Source organism: Lissotriton vulgaris, chromosome 2_2 (assembly GCF_964263255.1).
Source record: "Lissotriton vulgaris chromosome 2_2, aLisVul1.2, whole genome shotgun sequence".
Taxonomy (NCBI): domain Eukaryota; kingdom Metazoa; phylum Chordata; class Amphibia; order Caudata; family Salamandridae; genus Lissotriton; species Lissotriton vulgaris.
The window spans coordinates 310,279,875-310,297,703 of NC_141688.1; the positions used below are offsets into that span (position 1 = coordinate 310,279,875).

The 17,829-nt window shown below is 44.7% G+C and overlaps 1 protein-coding gene across 1 annotated transcript in view; it reads right to left on the minus strand.

The window, feature by feature from the left end:
- The window catches only part of PEX16 (peroxisomal biogenesis factor 16), a 94,194-nt gene that overhangs the window by 6,972 nt on the left and 69,393 nt on the right, over nucleotides 1-17,829 (minus strand). The window contains exons 9-10 of the mRNA XM_086959646.1: nucleotides 4,179-4,298; nucleotides 1,157-1,221 (exon numbers count right to left, since the gene is read on the minus strand). Coding sequence (XP_086815772.1) covers nucleotides 1,157-1,221; nucleotides 4,179-4,298 — 185 coding nt within the window. The remainder of the gene's footprint in view (nucleotides 1-1,156; nucleotides 1,222-4,178; nucleotides 4,299-17,829) is intronic.

The following is a 17,829-nucleotide window of genomic DNA, read 5'->3' on the forward strand; positions in this document are numbered from 1 at the left end:
GTTCTTTGGATGCAGGGCCTTGGTCCCCAGTTTCAGCCAGACCTAACCCTCTACATCCATTTCGTCTTAATCGCCTACTCAATATTGTGGAGTGGTGTGGCTCACTGGTTAGAGGCGGCAGACCCGAAAGCAGAGAACGGCCCGGGACCAGGGTTCAATTCCCGACGCGGCAGGGTTGTGGACCAGGGTCAACGGACTCAATAATTCTCGCCTCGGTGCCTACTCTAACTAGGGATCACACTCGGCAACTCTGGGCATTAAGCTTGCCTCATCTCTACAACGGCCCCCCACAGACGCCGGGGATGCCTGGTTTCACCCTGGAGATACACAGAAAGGGACCATCTCACAGGGAAAGCCAGGACGGGTTCCCCAGGGATCTTCAGCGCCAGGACACCCCGAGATGGGGTAACAGTGCGCTTTACAAGTATCATCATTACATTTTTTTATTTTCTTTTTCTATTATTCTTTCTTCCATTCTTCTTGGCAGCTGTCATTAATGTGCTGCACTGGTGGTGATAATCCTGGTCTTCTTTGTAGACCTACACAGTTTGTCTACCGCTTAACTGAGAGAGGTGCTTAGCTACAGCGTTGACTGACAGCACATCAACCAAAAACTATCTACGTAAAGGGACAAATATGAGACATTTCTATCTGAAACTCTCCAAAAGAGAAGATATTCATTGCCCCAAGACTTCTTCCCCCTTTATCCACCTTAGAGGCGGTGCCGAACTCTTGTATCCGGACAGGGAGAAGACCCTCTTTGTTGGTCTGGACTCTCGTTTGGCCTCATCCAGGGCAGATGTACATAGGTTTTTTGAGGTTACGAACTAATTGAGCCGTTTGCGACCGCCAAAAGCGCAGGTGCTCACAATTGAGTGCTGGTGCCGAGCACCGGAGACTACCAGCTCAGATTAAGGACTGGTCTGTAGAAACATGCATCCATCGACACACTGCACCAATCTGTACCCCTCTGCAGCACGTACCACCAGGTGTCCCAGCAGCTGGTCACTCTCTACGCCTCCCTGTGGACTGCGCTCCCTCATGCCCCCCTTCTAGCCGGTGCTTACCCTCGCCCCTGAGCAGCCAAGTCCCTGTGCCCCAGTGTCCCTTCACAACCATTTAGCCCCTTGCCTTCTTCTAAATGCGGTTTACTCACGTGCTACAAAGCCGATTCCAGGCACATAGTCTGCCAGCAGCCGCAGGAGGAACTGGATTCTAGCCCTAAGAGAAGAGAAAGGAGACGAATAAACCTTTAATTCCACCTGCAGTCGTCATATGCGGATACACGTGTGTACATGACATGCACACAGAGGTGTAGGTGACACTAACACTTTACCAAGGCGATCCTCGTCTTGTCTCAACAAAGACCTTGCATCAGCAACAACAGTACCATCCTCAAGAGCACATGTACCAAACTAATGCCATACACTTATTACATCTGTGAAAGCAACACCAGCAACTCGTAGGATTTTTGCTGTAGAACAGGATATATATTTTCCATCCATGACGTAAAACACCACAGATTCCAAGAGCGGAGTAGCCCCCTCCTTAGAGCCCACTCTAGAATCTCTGTCAGCAACCACATCAAAGGGAGACCTTTTTACCCTACACAAGATCACATCTGGGGGAAAAACCTTCACCTCGCTGACTTACAACGTCCACATCACACAGCTGAAATGGCGAAGACAAGCTCACCACCCCCCAATCTAGAAACTCACCACCGTGTCTGACAGCGAGGGGCGTGCTCTGTCTCAAGGAAGACCAGCGAGACTCACCCAGGTGATCCAACCGAGATCGGACTCAAGGTGAGAGCTTGGCGGTGGTACAAGGGTGAAAGAGACGGTCAAGTGAAGATTGTGGTAGGACGTTACCAGGCACATTAGGAGCACCCTGACATACGAGGCACTGCCTGGCATATACCAATTCAAGTAGATTTTCTGAAACATTCCATTTACATGAGCCATTAACAGGCACAGAGTTGAAAACCAGATATCAATGGCCCTTTCCAGCGGAGTACGGAGCTGCACCTGGTACTGGTGTTGCTCACACGGAGTTGTGCCTCAGGCAAGCATTTCCTATGGACATACAAAAGTTGTGCTGCTGTCTCAGCAAATAATGATCTTATGTTCTGGCTTGGCAGTTCGGGCTGGACTGTTCCCATGAGGCACAGAGTCAAGACTGATTTGCATATGGGTGGGCCCAAACTGAGGTGGCAAAGTGAGCTAAAGAACAATGGATTTTACCCAGATGTCTGGACTGGGGGTGGATGTTTGATTTGTTATGCATTCCGTCCATCATCTTTGTATCTTTTGCTCAAGTTCTGTGGCAGAACCTGAAATATTTTAATATTTCAAGGGTTCCAATTCTGCAGTGAAAAAAGATGAACCATATACTGTAAAATGTGGGCAAATGTATTTACACGCACACACACACACAACCAAAAGTACCCTCTGGAAGCGGGAATCATGACATAGTGCGGACAACCCTTCCATTCGATCCTAAAGAATTTCCTCTTTAAAGGACAAAGGCCCTCACCCACCGACATGGTGCATGCTTCATCATCTAGCTCCTCCCCAAACCTGATGCTGTGGGCTACAACCTTGCTAAGCAGGGGAGCTCGCCGGATGTCCTCGGAGGAAGCACTGTGGGGAAAGGTTGTGGGGGAGTCATGTGCACAGGTAGTAAGAGGTGAAATGGTCCTCTTTTCGGGTGAGTACAGAGGCAATAAATCACTGATAAAAATACCTCTGAGGCGGTCTAAGCATGCTCTCCTACTGTCCCCTAATGGGAATGATTTAAAAGACAGGAGATAGTTCAACATAAAATGAGGTCGACATGTTTCAGCCCTGAAATGCACGCCACTCGCGAATGCAAAATAGGCTTTCTTCACGACCAATGAAAAAATTATTAAACTCTTTACGAGTGATGTCACAATGGACTGGAAAAAATAGAGTTCTTCAACCCATTGTGTAACAAAGAGTGGACCTACTACGGCTCCTCCACAAAATGAGAACAAAGTAACTGGACAATAGTAATATCTAAAGAAGAGTTAAGGGTCAAGTACCTTCCAATGCTATTGCCAAATGTGGTATTGTTCAACCCTGTTTTTATAAAACAAGAAGATATGGCCGCTTGACAGTTGCATGTAGGCTTGAAAGCAACACACTGTCGAATTGGCAACTAGCACCATAACTGCGATGCCGTAGAGACGTCATGATATTCAATGTCCGGTGTCACCAGACTATGGAGATACAGAACAATGGAAAATGATCTTAATTAAATCAGAACCACACCTTGAACGACAAGAAAATACTGTCATACTCAGCTGTTATAGTGTAAGACACAATAACGTCTTCATTCTTGGCTGAAGTTAGAGATGTTTTATCATCAGTCACACCTAGATTCTTATGGCTTTGAAGCCTCCAGGTACCTCATCCACCAGGAAATCGACCTCTGTACGCCTCAGTAATAAGGGAAAGCGTCTTAATTACGCACATCAACACCAAAGGGGAACACTTCCTGGCCCTGAAGATCATCGGACAAGTTGCTTCTAACCTCCTCAAGAAGATCGCAGAGAGAATATTAATAAGAAGCCTCTTCATTCCCCTCAAACCAAAGATGACCAACCGGAGCCATAGTAACGAGGAACCACCTCAGTCTGAAAAATGTTACAGAAACGCCTCCTCTATGCTGAAGCCTCAAAAACTTTCACAAGAGAGATGGCTTCATGCAACCCTACAACAGAAAATCATCCTGTTCACCCCAAGAAAATTACACCCACTTCACGAAAACTGAATAGTAGATAAATGACAGGAAGCCACCTTCCAGCTCTTCGAGATAATCAGCCTTCACAAAAACAGAAAATGCACCTTCACCCACCCCATAAAGCCTGAAGAAAAAAAGACACCAAAATAACATCACAGCATGCCACCAACTAGAGCAAGGTTAAGAAAGTTAGTTCCACTGAGGCAACTACCAACCATCCTTCCCTCTGGATCTTCATCCAATCCCAGGAATGGGACAGGTCTCATCATCCATCTCGCTCTTAAAAATCGGGGCACGGCCCAATCAGAGCTGTGTTTTCCCACTAAAAAACAAAAAGCCACAGTCTCGCAGACTCCTTCTCCGCCCACCCCCCACCTGACCTCACTGCGAGGAAACAGCATATGGGCTCTTACTCAGCATATCGGTCATAGAAGGGAGAACGCAGCATGTAGTAGAGCAGCAAGATGCTTCGCCTCCTCAGCTCCGAGCGCTCTCTCCGGTTCAAGGCCTTCATGTCACCTACTAAAGTAAGGCTGCAAAAAGAAGAGAAAAGTAGAGTTGAAACAAGGGTGGGGAGCAAGAAAGGGAATCAAGAACTGACAATAGAATAGAGCAGAGAAGAATGGGCAAGAAGAGGGTGTTCACAGTTGAAAAAGGAAAAAACTGAGCCAAAGGACAAGTGAGAGACGAGGAAAGGAAACAAGAGCATGGAGAGAGGATTGTGAGTAGCCGAGGGAACAGTGTTGAAAAGAGAGGGGATATGGAAGGACAAAACGATGAATGAAGAGAATGAGACAAAAATCATTGTGCAATGTGTAGGGAAAAACCAACAATAAAGGAGCGAGCATAAACAAAAGTGAAGAAGCAGACAATGGTAGTGGTGGAACATGCGAGAAAGAAATGAAAATCAAGAAGTCGAAGAGGAAAAACAAAGTGAAAGAGGGTAATGAAGAGAAAGGGTATGGAAGAAGGGTAAATGAGAAAGACATGTGTAATGGGAAACAGGGGGCAAGGCTAAAGGTGAGAAGGAAATGAGAATGGGGAAGAGGGTGGGGAGAGGTTAGGGACATCAGACAGGGAAATGTTAGTAAAAAAAAAACTGAAGTAGAAGAAACATAAAGCAAACACTCTTCTGGGGTCAACCTACATTAATGTACAGGTTTGAAGACCTCCTCAAACCTCTCATTCTATCTCTCTTTTTATTGCCTATAAAAAGGACTGGGTTCTTTGGTAGTCCGACCCTCACAGCTGAGACCAGATTAGGGCAAAGCATTTGTCTGAAATGCCCCCGATGTTGAACACCTGTAGCCAGGAAGCGCTTCTTGAGAGTATCAGACGTTGCTCTTCAACTTGTCTTCAGTGCACAAGAACTAAGACACAGCCTCTTATCCACCATCTTGTGATTAAGCTACAGAAAGAGATGTGTGCTAGGGCTGTCTGCAGTATCTCTCTCCTGGAGAATCCTCTAGCCAGATCCAGTGTTTTGCAGTCAAACGGATGTCAAGCTACTAGAGACGATTGGCACCAAGGAGCTATGTAAACACAGTAGCCATTCCATCATTGGTCAATGGTGCTGTGCTCTCTAGACTGCGAGCGGAATCCCCTAATACAAAAGGCTTCAGCATGATGCAATGGAGCAGAGTATTGTGTACGATGTCTCCTCCTTGCTATTAAACCACATTTCAATGTTCTTGCTACCCTGAAAAGGCAAACTGATATCACACGATCTACCACTCATTGACATATAACTGGTGGGGTGGGGGTGCGGAGGCGGTTAGTCCATATTATATACCTTGATATCTTGACATACGGCGGAGGAACTGCTTTTTCTGCAAATAAGCCTTTAACTTTCCTCTTAAATCCATGCATCTGTTTACCTAACAAGAGCAGTCCCCCAAAACAGATGCTGTCTTAGGCAATCTTTGGCCAATAGGAGACTAGGAAAACATGGCGTCTTTATAGAAAGATGGTGTACCCAGGAGACAAGCCAAGCTAAATCTAAAGAAGAGAAGCCCCCTGTAGATTCAATGAGTATGTAAACCTTGATCAAGGTGGTAGAGGAAGTAACACTAGAGTACAGACATGAAAATAACTCCACAATTGGGCAAGAGCCAAGGAGACACAGCTTTCAGAGTAGGGGACGATAAGACGAAAATGACTATGACGAAGGAAGTATTGCACAAAGGCTACTAAGAGAAGCCTTCTCTTTAGAATTAGTCAGCTTAAGACTCTTCTAAGCTAGTACTGAAATCCCGACAGGGCTACAGTCCACCTTGCTGAGCAGCAAGATAAAAACCTTTTTAAATTCAAGAACTAAGAATTATACAAAACTCACTGGATGGTAGATACAATACGAGTAGGGGAAAAAAGTTTTCCTGGCTATAGGAAGCAAAAGGGATGGCTAAGAATACGGAGAAGTTCCCGCATGAGGGTATCCACAAAGCGGCCTTGGTTTCACACAGAGAATTCTGGTTTCTTTCCTAAAAGTAAGGTGCGAACACAAGGACAGCCTCCCCGCCCCAAGATCCTTCAAGGATAACCACAGCCCAGATACTATTCTCAGGATTATCTCAGGTATGAAAAGCTCCATGGGATTTTGCCCATAAGGTTTGTGCTTCAACAATCTCAAGAATTAAATAGAAAGAGGGATATAATACAGACTGTTTTGTTATGGGTAATCCTTGCTGCTGGTAACACATCTAGCCCACTGCAGGGCAGTACTTGGAACTATATGCAAAAAAGGTAAAACTTACCCTCTAATTATTGTTTGCAGTCCATGCCTGATTTAAAAAAAAAACATATAGGTAATTAAGCTGCAGGATTGGCTTGACAGAAAGGAAGTTGTTCCTGAAGTCCAAACTGGGGCTCATGCCTTTGTGGGATTCTCCACAGACTTAGAACATACTGAGAGGAGCGTTCTCCGGAAACTAAGATGTGCTTGGGGCGTCGTGAGCGGGTGTGTTTATCTTAGTAACCGGTACAGACATACATGGTGGGTGTGCTGAGTTTGCCTCTCCACCTGATGTGCATTCAGGATCCATGAGTGGTCTTGCCGGCGTGATCTTACAAGGAAAACTCGATGGCGAACACACAGGCTGCTTGTTTTATGCCAACAACATGGTCCTAATGGAGAGGACACCAGAGGGTCTACAGCAAGGTCTGAGTTATCTGGAAATGTAGTCAAAGGCAAAGAGCCTTATAGTTAACTTATCTAAGGCAAAGTCCTTGGCTTGTTCCATGGCACAACCAGGTACCAATGGGGGTGGATGAGGCATATTGGAAGCCACTGACACTTAGCATTGTCTGGGTTGCACTTTTGATAATAAATTGAACTGAAGCCTTAAGTTCTCCGAAAAGAAGAGTTCCGCTGGTTTTCTTGCCTAATGTAACCGGGTCTTTGGAGCTGCTCTCGTTTAACCTACAGAAAGGACTACTTAGCAAACTTATAGCTTCTCCGCACTTTGTGAAATCTGGTTTCCAGACCGTAGGTACAACCTGGATGCAGTAAACACCCGATCTGGAGAAAGGCACTCAGTCTGAGGAGCTCAGTTCCTCTTGATGCTAGAACGCTGAACAATCTCTTAGTACAGCGTGGGGCTGCGCTCAGGCAAGATATTGAAACTGGAAGCGCCCAGTTTTCAGTGCAACTCCTGATTCTTTGTACTTCACGGTTCAGACAGAACAACATATTAGAGCTGCTTACAAGAGATATCAAAAGTTTCAAGAGCTTAATAACATTTTGGAGTTATTGGGTTAAAGAGATTAATATAATATGTGAAAGTAACCTGGTCAAAATTACCATCTGCAGTACATACACGTCATAAGAGAAACGATACGCGGATTAGCCCTGCTACACAACAGAGATATTGTTAGCATGCATGCCCATGGAATTCACCACTGCCAACAAGGAGCAAGGGAGGGTGGCATCACTTTACCAGACTAGGATGGACTGCACCTCCCTGTCAATCCATAGAAGGTCTTATTTCCTAGCTCTTAGCAAAGGGTGAATTGGGAAATGGTGGAAACTGGTTTATGAGTTTTGATCTCCAGTCTTACAAAATGCATAAACTGCCTCAAGCTCGGCACATTTAGCTGCCCTGCACGCTTGCCGTTCCGCAGCAGTATAACCTTCAAACGACCTATAGAGCGGAGTCAATATTTAATGTTTGTACCACTAGCTTTGTTTATAGTGTCCTATGTAAGTTTGACACTTTTTATGTAACTGTTTACATATATTTTATTTTACTTAGCTGCTGTGCAGCAAGGAAGAACAAAGAGGTGAGTTACTTGAAAAGCAAACTGCACTTCAACACTTAACACAAAACATTTCTTGAAGAGTTGTGTCTACACTACAATACCCTGAGACTGAAGGTAGCAAACTTTTAGAAATCTTCCAAAGAAGGCTCCTAAGGCACCAGGTATTCTGATCTACTCGTTTGACAACCTACAAAGTGTTAGTACGGTTCATGCTTTTGTTGTAAGTGGAACTCATTTTATTTCCCCGTTGTTTAAAATCTTTTTACCCAAAGTTGTAAAGCAATCCATTACACTTCGTCTAAATAGATAAATAAACACTCCCCTTTTTACATACTCAAGAGTTTTCTACTTTGTATGGCTTGGGTTTTCCTTCACAGACAGAACTCGTGGCTTTGGAGTTTCTGCACAGTGTAGCTAAGAAGACTTGTTGTCCACCTAGAAAGCGAACAGCTGTAGTAACATACAAACAACAGTCTTCCACAAACATTCATGAAAGACCTACCTTATTTTTTAGTGTCACTCAGCACCAAAGGTAAGGAAGAACCTAAAATGATTATGTTACTTTACTTGTAAGCATCTGTTTGCCTTGTAAAGGTGCAGATTCACATGCTTTGCATACTCCTGCCATTTAGTATTAATTCCGGATTTTTGCAAGTTGTTTTTCTAGGAAGAAGTCTATTCCAGTCACGAGGTAGGTGACCCCTCCTTTCGGTGATAGTGAGCCTGGGCATCGACTTCCTTGTTAGATTGTTTTCCCATCAGGAAGGTGAGAATGGAGTAAGTGAGTGTAGTTTAGAGATGTTGATGCGTTTGTAATGTGAATAAACACAACAACAACCACATGTGTCTGGGGAGGAGGGAGGGCGCATGCAACTCTACAGCTATACATGCAAAGTACAGATGCTTACACGGAAAGTAAAATAATCCATTTGAGACATGTGTGATGTAGATACAAATGCTCTGTATAGACAGTATAGCAGTACTTTACAAAAGCGGTGGCTAACTAGTCGATGTTGTAGGTGTTTGAAAAGGAAAATGCTACTTACCAGTATGCATCTGTTCTTGGCATGTAGGGCTGCTGACATTCATACCTTAGCATATATCGCCAACTAGTGTTGGGTCCGGATGTTAGCACTTTGTTGTCCTGGAAGAGTCTTCGAAGTATCACGAGATAGGTGGCTCCTCCCCTGGACTACAGTGCGCATGGGCATCTTCTCCATCCTCAGATTGTTTTTCGCCATTACGGCAGAGATGGAGTATAGGAAAGTAAGAGATGACCATGTAAATGTGTATAAGGAAGATATCCATGCAGCTGTGACAGGCACCGGGGAGGAGGGTTGGTGTATGAATGTCAGCAGCCCTACATGCCAAGAACAGATGCATACTGGTAAGCAGCATTTGCCGTTCGAGGCATGTGGGCTGCTGAATTCATGTCTTAGCATAGACTGTATAGCAGTTTCTCCTCTAGTGGTGGTCACCTGTATCAGCTGCAGTGGTTTGACAAAGAGTTTTAAGGACAGCCTAGCCCACAGCAGCTTTCTGCTTAGCTTGCACGTCAACACAGTAGTGTTTAGTGAAAGTGTGTATGGTAGACCATGTAGCTGCCCTACATATGTCTTCTAAGGGAATATTTCCTTGGAAAGCCATGGATGCCCCCATGTTACGCGTTGAGTGGGCTTTTGGGGGAACTGTTAAAGTGCGCTTTGCCTTTTGATAGCATATTTGAATGCATTTAACTATCCATCTGGCTATTCCTGTTTTTGAAATAGGGTTACCCTTATGTTGTGGAGTAAAAGCAACAAATAGTTGTTTTGTCTTTCCGGAAAGCTTTAGTTCTGTCAACGTAATATAGCAGAGCTCTTTTTACATCTAGTGTGTGTAGGGCTCTTTCAGCCACTGACTGCGGGTTTTGGAAGAAAACTGGCAAATCTATTGACTGATTGATATGGAACGTTGATATAACTTTTGGCATGAACTTAGGGTTAGTATGGAGCACTACCTTATTATGATGTATTTGCATGAAAGGTTCTTGAATGGTTAGTGCCTGTAGCTCACTCACTCACCTGAGGGAGGTAATGGCAACAAAAAATGCCACTTTCCATGTTAAGAATGGCAATTCACATGGATGGAGTGGTGCGAAAGGTGGCCCCATAAGTCTGGTAAGTACTAAGTTTAAGTTCCAGACTGGCGAAGGTGGATGTCTTGGAGGGATAATTCTTTTAAGACCCCCATAAAAGCTTTGATAGGTGGTATTCTGAACAGGGACATGTGTTGTCTGTTTTGGAGATATGCTGCTAAAGCAGCAAGGTGTAGCCTTATGGAAGAGTATGCTAGGTTGCATCTTTGCAGATGTAACAAGTACCAGATTATGTTTTGGATGGAGGCATCTAATGGATTGATTTGGTTATTATTACAGTAAATTACAAATCTTTTCCATTTAGCTGTGTAGCATGCTCTAGTAGTTGGGCGTCTTGCTTCCTTGATAATGTTCATATAGTCTGGAGGCAAGTTAAGATATCCGAACTCTAAGACTTCAGAAGCCAGATCGCTAGGTTCATCTGATTGGGATGTGGGTGCCTGATTTCTCCATGGTTCTGCGTTAACAGCTGTGGTGATAGGCGCAGTCTTTGGTGTGGAACTACAGAGAGTTCTAGGAGTGAGGTGTACCATGGCTGTCTTGCCCATGTGGGAGCAACCAGGATCATTGTGAGGGACTGTTTCTTTAGTTTGCGTGCCACTAATGGAATCAGTGGGGTTGCCTGAAAAGCGCACGCAAATCTGCCTGATCAGTTAATCCATATCGCATTGCCCTGTGACAACAGGTGTGGGAACCTGGCGGCAAAGGACTGGCATTTTGAGTTTTCTTTTGTGGCAAACATTTCTGGATGCCCCCAACTTTTTGAAGAATGGTTGGAGGACTTGAGAGTGAATTTCCCATTTGTGTAGCTGTTGGCTGTGTCTGCTGAGTAGATCTGCGATCTGATTGTCTATTCCTGGGAGGTGTTCTGCCAGGAGAAAGATGTTTTTGGGAATTACCCACCTCCATATGCTCTGTGCTAGGTGAGATAGCTGCAGAGAGTGTGTCCCTCCTTGTTTCTGGATGTAGTACATGGCTGTCATGTTGTCCGTCCGGATTAATACAGCCTTGTTGTACAAGTATTTCTGGAAGGCTTTCATCGCTAGAAATATTGCTAGCAACTTTAAGTGGTTGATATGCAGTGTCTTTTGTTTGATTGTCCAGAGCCCTTGGACTGTGTATTGAAGTAGGTGGACTCCCCAACCTGCCAGTGATGCGTCCGCTGTTAGTACAACCTGTGGAACAGGCTCTTAGAACAGTCGCCCCTTGGAAAGGTTTTGTGGGTTCCACCACTGCAGAGAGCGGTAAGTGCAACGGTCTACCAACACTAGGTCTTTTAGTTGTCCTTGAGCCTGGTTCCACTGCCGTGCTAGGCATTCCTGTAATGGACGCATTTGAAGTCGGGCATGAGGGACAATGAATATGCAGGAGGTCATCATGCCTATGAGCTGCATGAAGACTTGAGCTGGTAGAGAGTGTTGTGGCTTAAATCTTTGCATTAGAGACTGCATGTTGGCTATCCTGGCTGGATTTGGGTATGCCTTTGCTACTGAGGTATCTATTGTAGCCCCCAGATATAGTTGTATGTGGGAGGGCTGCAGATGTGATTTGGGGTAATTTATGGAAAATCCCAGACTGTGCAGCAGCTGTATTGTCCGGAATGTGTGGTTTGCACACTGTGCGTATGAGTTGGCTTTTATGAGCCAATCGTCCAGGTAGGGGAACACATGGATGTGTTGCCTTCTTAGGTGTGCTGCTACTACTGCTGGGCATTTTGTAAAAACACTTGGTGCTGAAATTACCCCGAAGGGGAGAACTTTGAATTGATAGTGTTGACCTTTTATCGTGAACCTGAGGTATTTTCTGTGAGCTGGATGTATAGGTATGTGAAGGTATGCATCCTTAAGGTCTAATGTGGCGAGAAAGTCACCTTGTTGGAGTAACGGGAGTACGTGTTGAAGAGTGATCATACGGAAATGCTCTGAGAGTATGTATTGGTTCAGAGGTCTGAAGTCCAATATTGGTCTGAGGGACCCGTCCTTTTTGGGAATAAGGAAGTATAAGTAAAGGGACTGGCTCTATGGCCCCCTTTTCTAGCATGGATGTTACCTCTTGTTGTAACAGCGTGATGTGTTCTTTGGACATAGGACGGTGTTTGGGTGGTATGTTGGGTGGAGTAGAAGTGAGTTCCAGGCAATAACCATACTGGATAATTTGTCTCACCCACCTGTCTGTGGTAATTGCATTCCAGACTGGTGGGAATTGTGTTAGTCGGCCTCGACCGGTGTTGAGTGGTCTGGAGGGAGTGAGAGCCAGTCACTGTTTGGTGGCGGTGGAGGCTCTTGTGTTGTTGCCGCCACGTCCTCTGCCCTTGTTATTATTGCCTCTATAACCTCCTCTGTTGGAGCCTTTATTAAAGGTGCTCTGGGTATTACTTTTAAATGTAGAGGAAGTTTGGGATGTGTTGCCTCTACCTGAGCCTCGATAGCAGGAGTGGCGAAAGGAACTTCTAGATTGTTGAAAATGAAGTGCGCCCATAGACTTAGCAGTATCAGTATCTTTTTTCATCTTCTCTAAGATGGTATGCAGGGCCAAACAGAAAGTCTTGGTTAACTAGCTGGTTGAGGATGGTTGACTGCACTTCATTCTTAAATCCAGCAATGCATAGCCACGCATGCCCGTGTAGTAATACGCTAGGGTTGATGGACCTAGCTGCTGCGTCAGCTTCGTCAAGTGCACATTTAATGGAAGCATTTGTTATAAATTTGCCTTCCTGTATTAGGTCGTTCGCTTTAGTTTTAAAGGGTTCTGGGAGATGTTTTAGTAAACCTTCCAGCTGGTCATAATGTGCTCTATCGTATCGTGCTAATAGAGCCTGTTGTTTGCAATTCTCCAAGTATTTGCTGCTTGGGATGCCACTCTTTTGCCTGAGGCTTGTAGTATCTTTGACTATTTTTCAGGACAGGGAGCATCTCTGGGTGTTTGTGAATTAGTTCGCTTTCGAGCGTTTGCTACTACCAATGAGTCTAAAGGCAACTGTGACTTAATATAAGAAGGGTCTGTAGGGGCTGCTTTATACTTTTTCTCAATTCTGGGATTGAGGACTCTCGCTCTGGCTGGATCTTTAAATATGTCTGGCGCATGTTTTAGTACTCCTTTTAACATAGGAAGCTCTTTCCTGAAGTCAGAAAAGTGTCTAATAGGACATCCTCTTCTATTGTGTCAGTGTGCCTGTCTACATTATGATATTTAGCTGCCCTATCCACTAGTTGGTTAAAGACAATGGTGTTGTCAGTAGGCGACAGCTTTGTAGGATATGTAGAAGTGTCAGGGATGGGTTGTGGATCGTATGTATCATAAGGATCATTCTGGTCATCCCATGTGTTATCTTGTATATCCTGATCCTCAGGTTCTACAAAGTTACCTTGAGGATCGTCCCCTATGTTTTCTGCCTCATCATAATTTGAGGGAGAGTAAGGTACATAAGGCATGTCCGGAAAGAAAGGAGGGGTGAAAGGCCTTGAGGGAGATGTTGCAAAGTCTTTCTTCTTTAGCGGAACAGGGGAAGAAGTGTCAGTGTCCAAAGGTCTCTTCTTCCTGTGGTAAACTGTTACCCGTGCTGTTTTAGGGTCTATATACAGTTTAGGTTGTTCTTCTTCCACTGGATCAGGGTGGAAAAGTTCTTCCTCAACTGTCCGTGGTTTTGGCGCCGATGATTTTGGCTTAGTCCCTTGTTTATGAGTCTTTGGCTCAAGAGCCTTCAGGTGTGGAGCTTCTTTTGGCTCGACTGCTGTTTTCGTGTTGGTGACTTTTTTAGGGTCGGCGACTCCCTTTTGTTCGACGTGTTTTGGTAGCTTTTCTGCCTTTTTTGGTTCGGTGACCTTCTTTGGCTCGACAACCTTTTTCGGATCGACCTTGTTTTTTGGCTCGATCACCTTTTTTTGATCGACTGGTGTTTTCTGTTCGATACCTTTTTTCGGGCCGACTGGTGTTTTCGGTTTGATAACCTTCGGATCGACCGTTTTTTTCGTCGACTCAGCTGCCTTCTTCGGGTCGACAGGAATTTTAGTGTGACCTGTTCTTTGGAGGTCGACATTCTTTTTTGGCTCAACGGCCTTTTTCGGGTCGACTATTCTTTTGGGATCGACTACCCTTTTCGTTTTGACGCCCTTTTCTGTATCAACGATTTTCTTCGGCTCGACAACCTTTTTCGGTTGGGCGACCTGTTTGGGAAGAGTTTAGCTCGTTCCCGGGGTATCAGGAGGCTTGGGTTTGGTCTTCGGAGCCGAGCCGAAAGGCGGGGTCTCTGAAGGAGTTTGTCAATCTCAGCTAAGGCCTTTAGGCGATGATTCGACCGGAGCCTCGTCTTGAGATGGAAGCAGGGTGGGGGGCTTGGTACTCACGGTTTGCCCCGGTGTGATCTGGTCATCGAAGTCCGACTGGTGCTCTACGGTGACAATTTCTAGGTCGGAGTCCGTGCTTCTGGGAGGTGATGTTCGTCTTCAAAAATGTTCTCCGGTTCCGGTGGAGTGACATTGTGGGCACCTTTGAAACGGGGTCCTTTCCATCGGCAGCAGGCCCACGTGGCTTAGAAAAGGCCCAACGACCCGCGTCGACGACCGGATCGAGATGGAAAGTGTTATCGAGTAAAGGTTTACCAAACGAGAACAATACCGTTGAGGTAGAAGGACTTTTGACCTTAGAAAGTTGAAAAGTTTTGGTTCCGAAGTTGGAGTTGAGGAATAGGATCCGAACCCAATGGCGGAAAAAAACAATCTGAAGATGGAGAGGATGCCCATGCGCACTGTAGTCCAGGGGAGGAGTCACCTATCTCGTGATACTTCGAAAACACTTCCAGGACAACAAAGTGCAAACATCCGGACCCAACACTAGGCGGCGATCTATGCGAAGATATGAATTCAGCAGCCCACATGCCTCAAACACTGTTTATAGCACTGCTTGTCCTACATTAGCTTGTTGAAGTACAAGTACATCCACACAATAATGTTTGGTAAATGTGTGTGGTGTGGACCATGTAGCTGCCTTACATGTGTCAGCTATGGGAATGTAACTTAAAAAGGCCATAGATGCTCCTATTTTGGGAGTAGAATGTGCTCTAGGAGGTATAGATAAAGTTCTTTTAGCTTTCATATAGCAAGCTTGAATAAATTTCACAATCCATCTAGAAATATGGGCTTTAGAGATAGGATTTGCTTTTTGAGGTGGAGTAAATGCAACAAAAAGTTGTTTTGTGAAAATCTTTTGTTCTAACAATATAGTATAATAGTGCTGTTTTGACATCAAGTGTGTGTAGAGCTCTTTCTGCTACTGAATCATGTAGAGGGAAGAACAAAGGTAGCAACTGATTAATATGAAAAGCAGAAATTACTTTTGGAAGGAATTTTGGGTTGTACGAAGAACCACTAACTTTATGAAGTTGAAAGAAAGGTTCTTCTAAGGTTAATGCCTGGAGCTCACCAACAGGTCTTAATGAAGTGATAACAATTAGAAAGGCACCCTTCCATGAAAGAAACTGTAATGAACAATTGTGTAGAGGCTAAAAAGATGGACCCATAAGCCTTGTGAGACAATGTTACGTTTCCAGACAGGTGCAGGCGGTATTATTCTTTCAAGGCCTTCCATAAAATCTTTAATTACTGGAACTTTGAAAAAGGATAAATGTCCGTTTTGCAGATATGCAGCTACTGCCGCAAGGTGTAGTCGAAAAGATATCTAGGCTTAGCCAGCTCACTGAAAACGCAAAAGATACAAATTATATTTTGTATGGATGCATCTAGTGGATCAATATTGCTATTAATACAATATATAACAAACCTTTTCAACTTTGCTGCATTACAAGCCCTAGTGGTAGGCGTTCTTGCCTCTAAGAATTGTCAAACAATCTGTTCATAGGTGTAGGTATCCAAACTCTATGACTTTAGAAGCCAATTCGCTAGGTTGAGCTCCTTGGGGTTTGGATGTCTGATTTCTCCATGGTTCTCCGTGAGAAGGTTTGAAGCAAGGTGCAGCTTTTGATGGGAAACCACTGACAGTTCTAGTAGTGGGGTGAACACTGGTTGACGAGCCCATGTGGAAGCCACTAGAATCAGTGTGAGTGATGTCTGCCTTAGTTTCCGAACAAATAGTAGGAGAGGGAGAGGCGGAAAGGTGTAAGCAAATATCCCTAACCAGTTCATCTATAGGGCACTGCCTTTGGACAGATGGCGTGGGAATCTGGAGGCGAAGTTAAGGCATTTTGAGTTTTCTGCTGTGGCAGAAAGGTCTATTTGTGGGAACCCCCATTTTTGCAAGTAAGGAAGGAGAACCTGGTGATGAAGTTCCCATTCATGTACTTGCTGCCGCATTCTGCGGAGGAGGTCGGTAAACTGGTTGTGCATGCCTGGAAGGTGTTTTGCCAGAAGATGAATTTTGTGATGTATTGACCAACGCCAAATGGTCCGAGAAAGGTGGGAGAGCTGCAGGGAGTGTCCCCCCTGCTTTTGTTCATAGTACATAGCGGTCATATTGTCCGCCTCTACTAGGTGAGGGTGATGAACTTTTAGTGCTGGTTGAACAGCTAGAAGCTCCAAGTAATGGATGTGGAGACTCTTGTGTTTGGTGTCCAATAAACCTTGAATTATTAGATGTTAAAGATGGGCACCGCAAACTGTGAGAGTACGACTTGTGGAATGGGGTTGATGAATGGCTGAACTTTTGGTTTTGTGTGTCCCACCACTGCAGAGAGCGATGGGTCTCCCAACACTAGATCTGATAATTAACCCTGTGATTGATTCCAGTGACATGCTGAGCATTCTTGCAGAAGACGCATGTGTAATCTCGCATGAGACACTATTGTAATGCATGATGTCATCATCCCTAACAGATGCATGAAAGTTTTGACTGTAAGGCAATGGTTGTTTTGAAACTGTAGTGATAAAGTTTGAAAGTTTTGAATTGTGGCTGCACTGGGAGAGGCTGGAGCTGTGAGTGTTTGGTGTTGTTCCCAGATATGGTTTCAGTTGTGAGGGTAGAAGATGGGATTTTTGTGTGTTGACTGTAAATCTTAATTGATGTAGAAGGTTTATGGTATCTTGAGAGTGTAGTAAACACTTCTGCTGTGTGTTGGCTTTGACGAGCCAATCGTCCAGATATGGGAAGACATGAATTTATTGTCTTCTTAGATGAGCTGCTACTACTGCCAAACATTTTGTGAATACTTCGGGTGCAGTAGTCACTCCGAATGGGAGTACTTTCAAGTGATAGTGATTTCCTGCTATCACAAATCTGAGATATTTGTGATGTACTGGGGGCACAGGAAAGGGGAAGTATGCATCCTTTAAGTCTAGTGTGGACATAAAATATCCTTGTTGTAGAAGTAGAAGCACTTGTTGAAGGGTAACCATATGGAGGTGTTCTGACAGCATATATAGGTTTAACGTTCTGAGATCCAAGATTGGTCTTTGCGACCCGTCCTTTTTGGGGATTAGGAAGTGAAGTGAGTAAACTCCTGCTCCTTGGTGTTGTAAAGGAAGTGGTTTTAAAGCTCATTTTGTTAGAAGAGCTTGTACTTCTTGTTTAAGGAGCTGTTGGTGTCGCATCGAGAGTTTGTGAATGCGAGGTGGAATAATGGGAAGATTGCTGGTACGCTCCAGGCAATAACCATGCTGGATAATAGCCATAACCCATTTGTCTGATGTTATTGATTGCCAAATGGGAAGAAACTGTTGTAA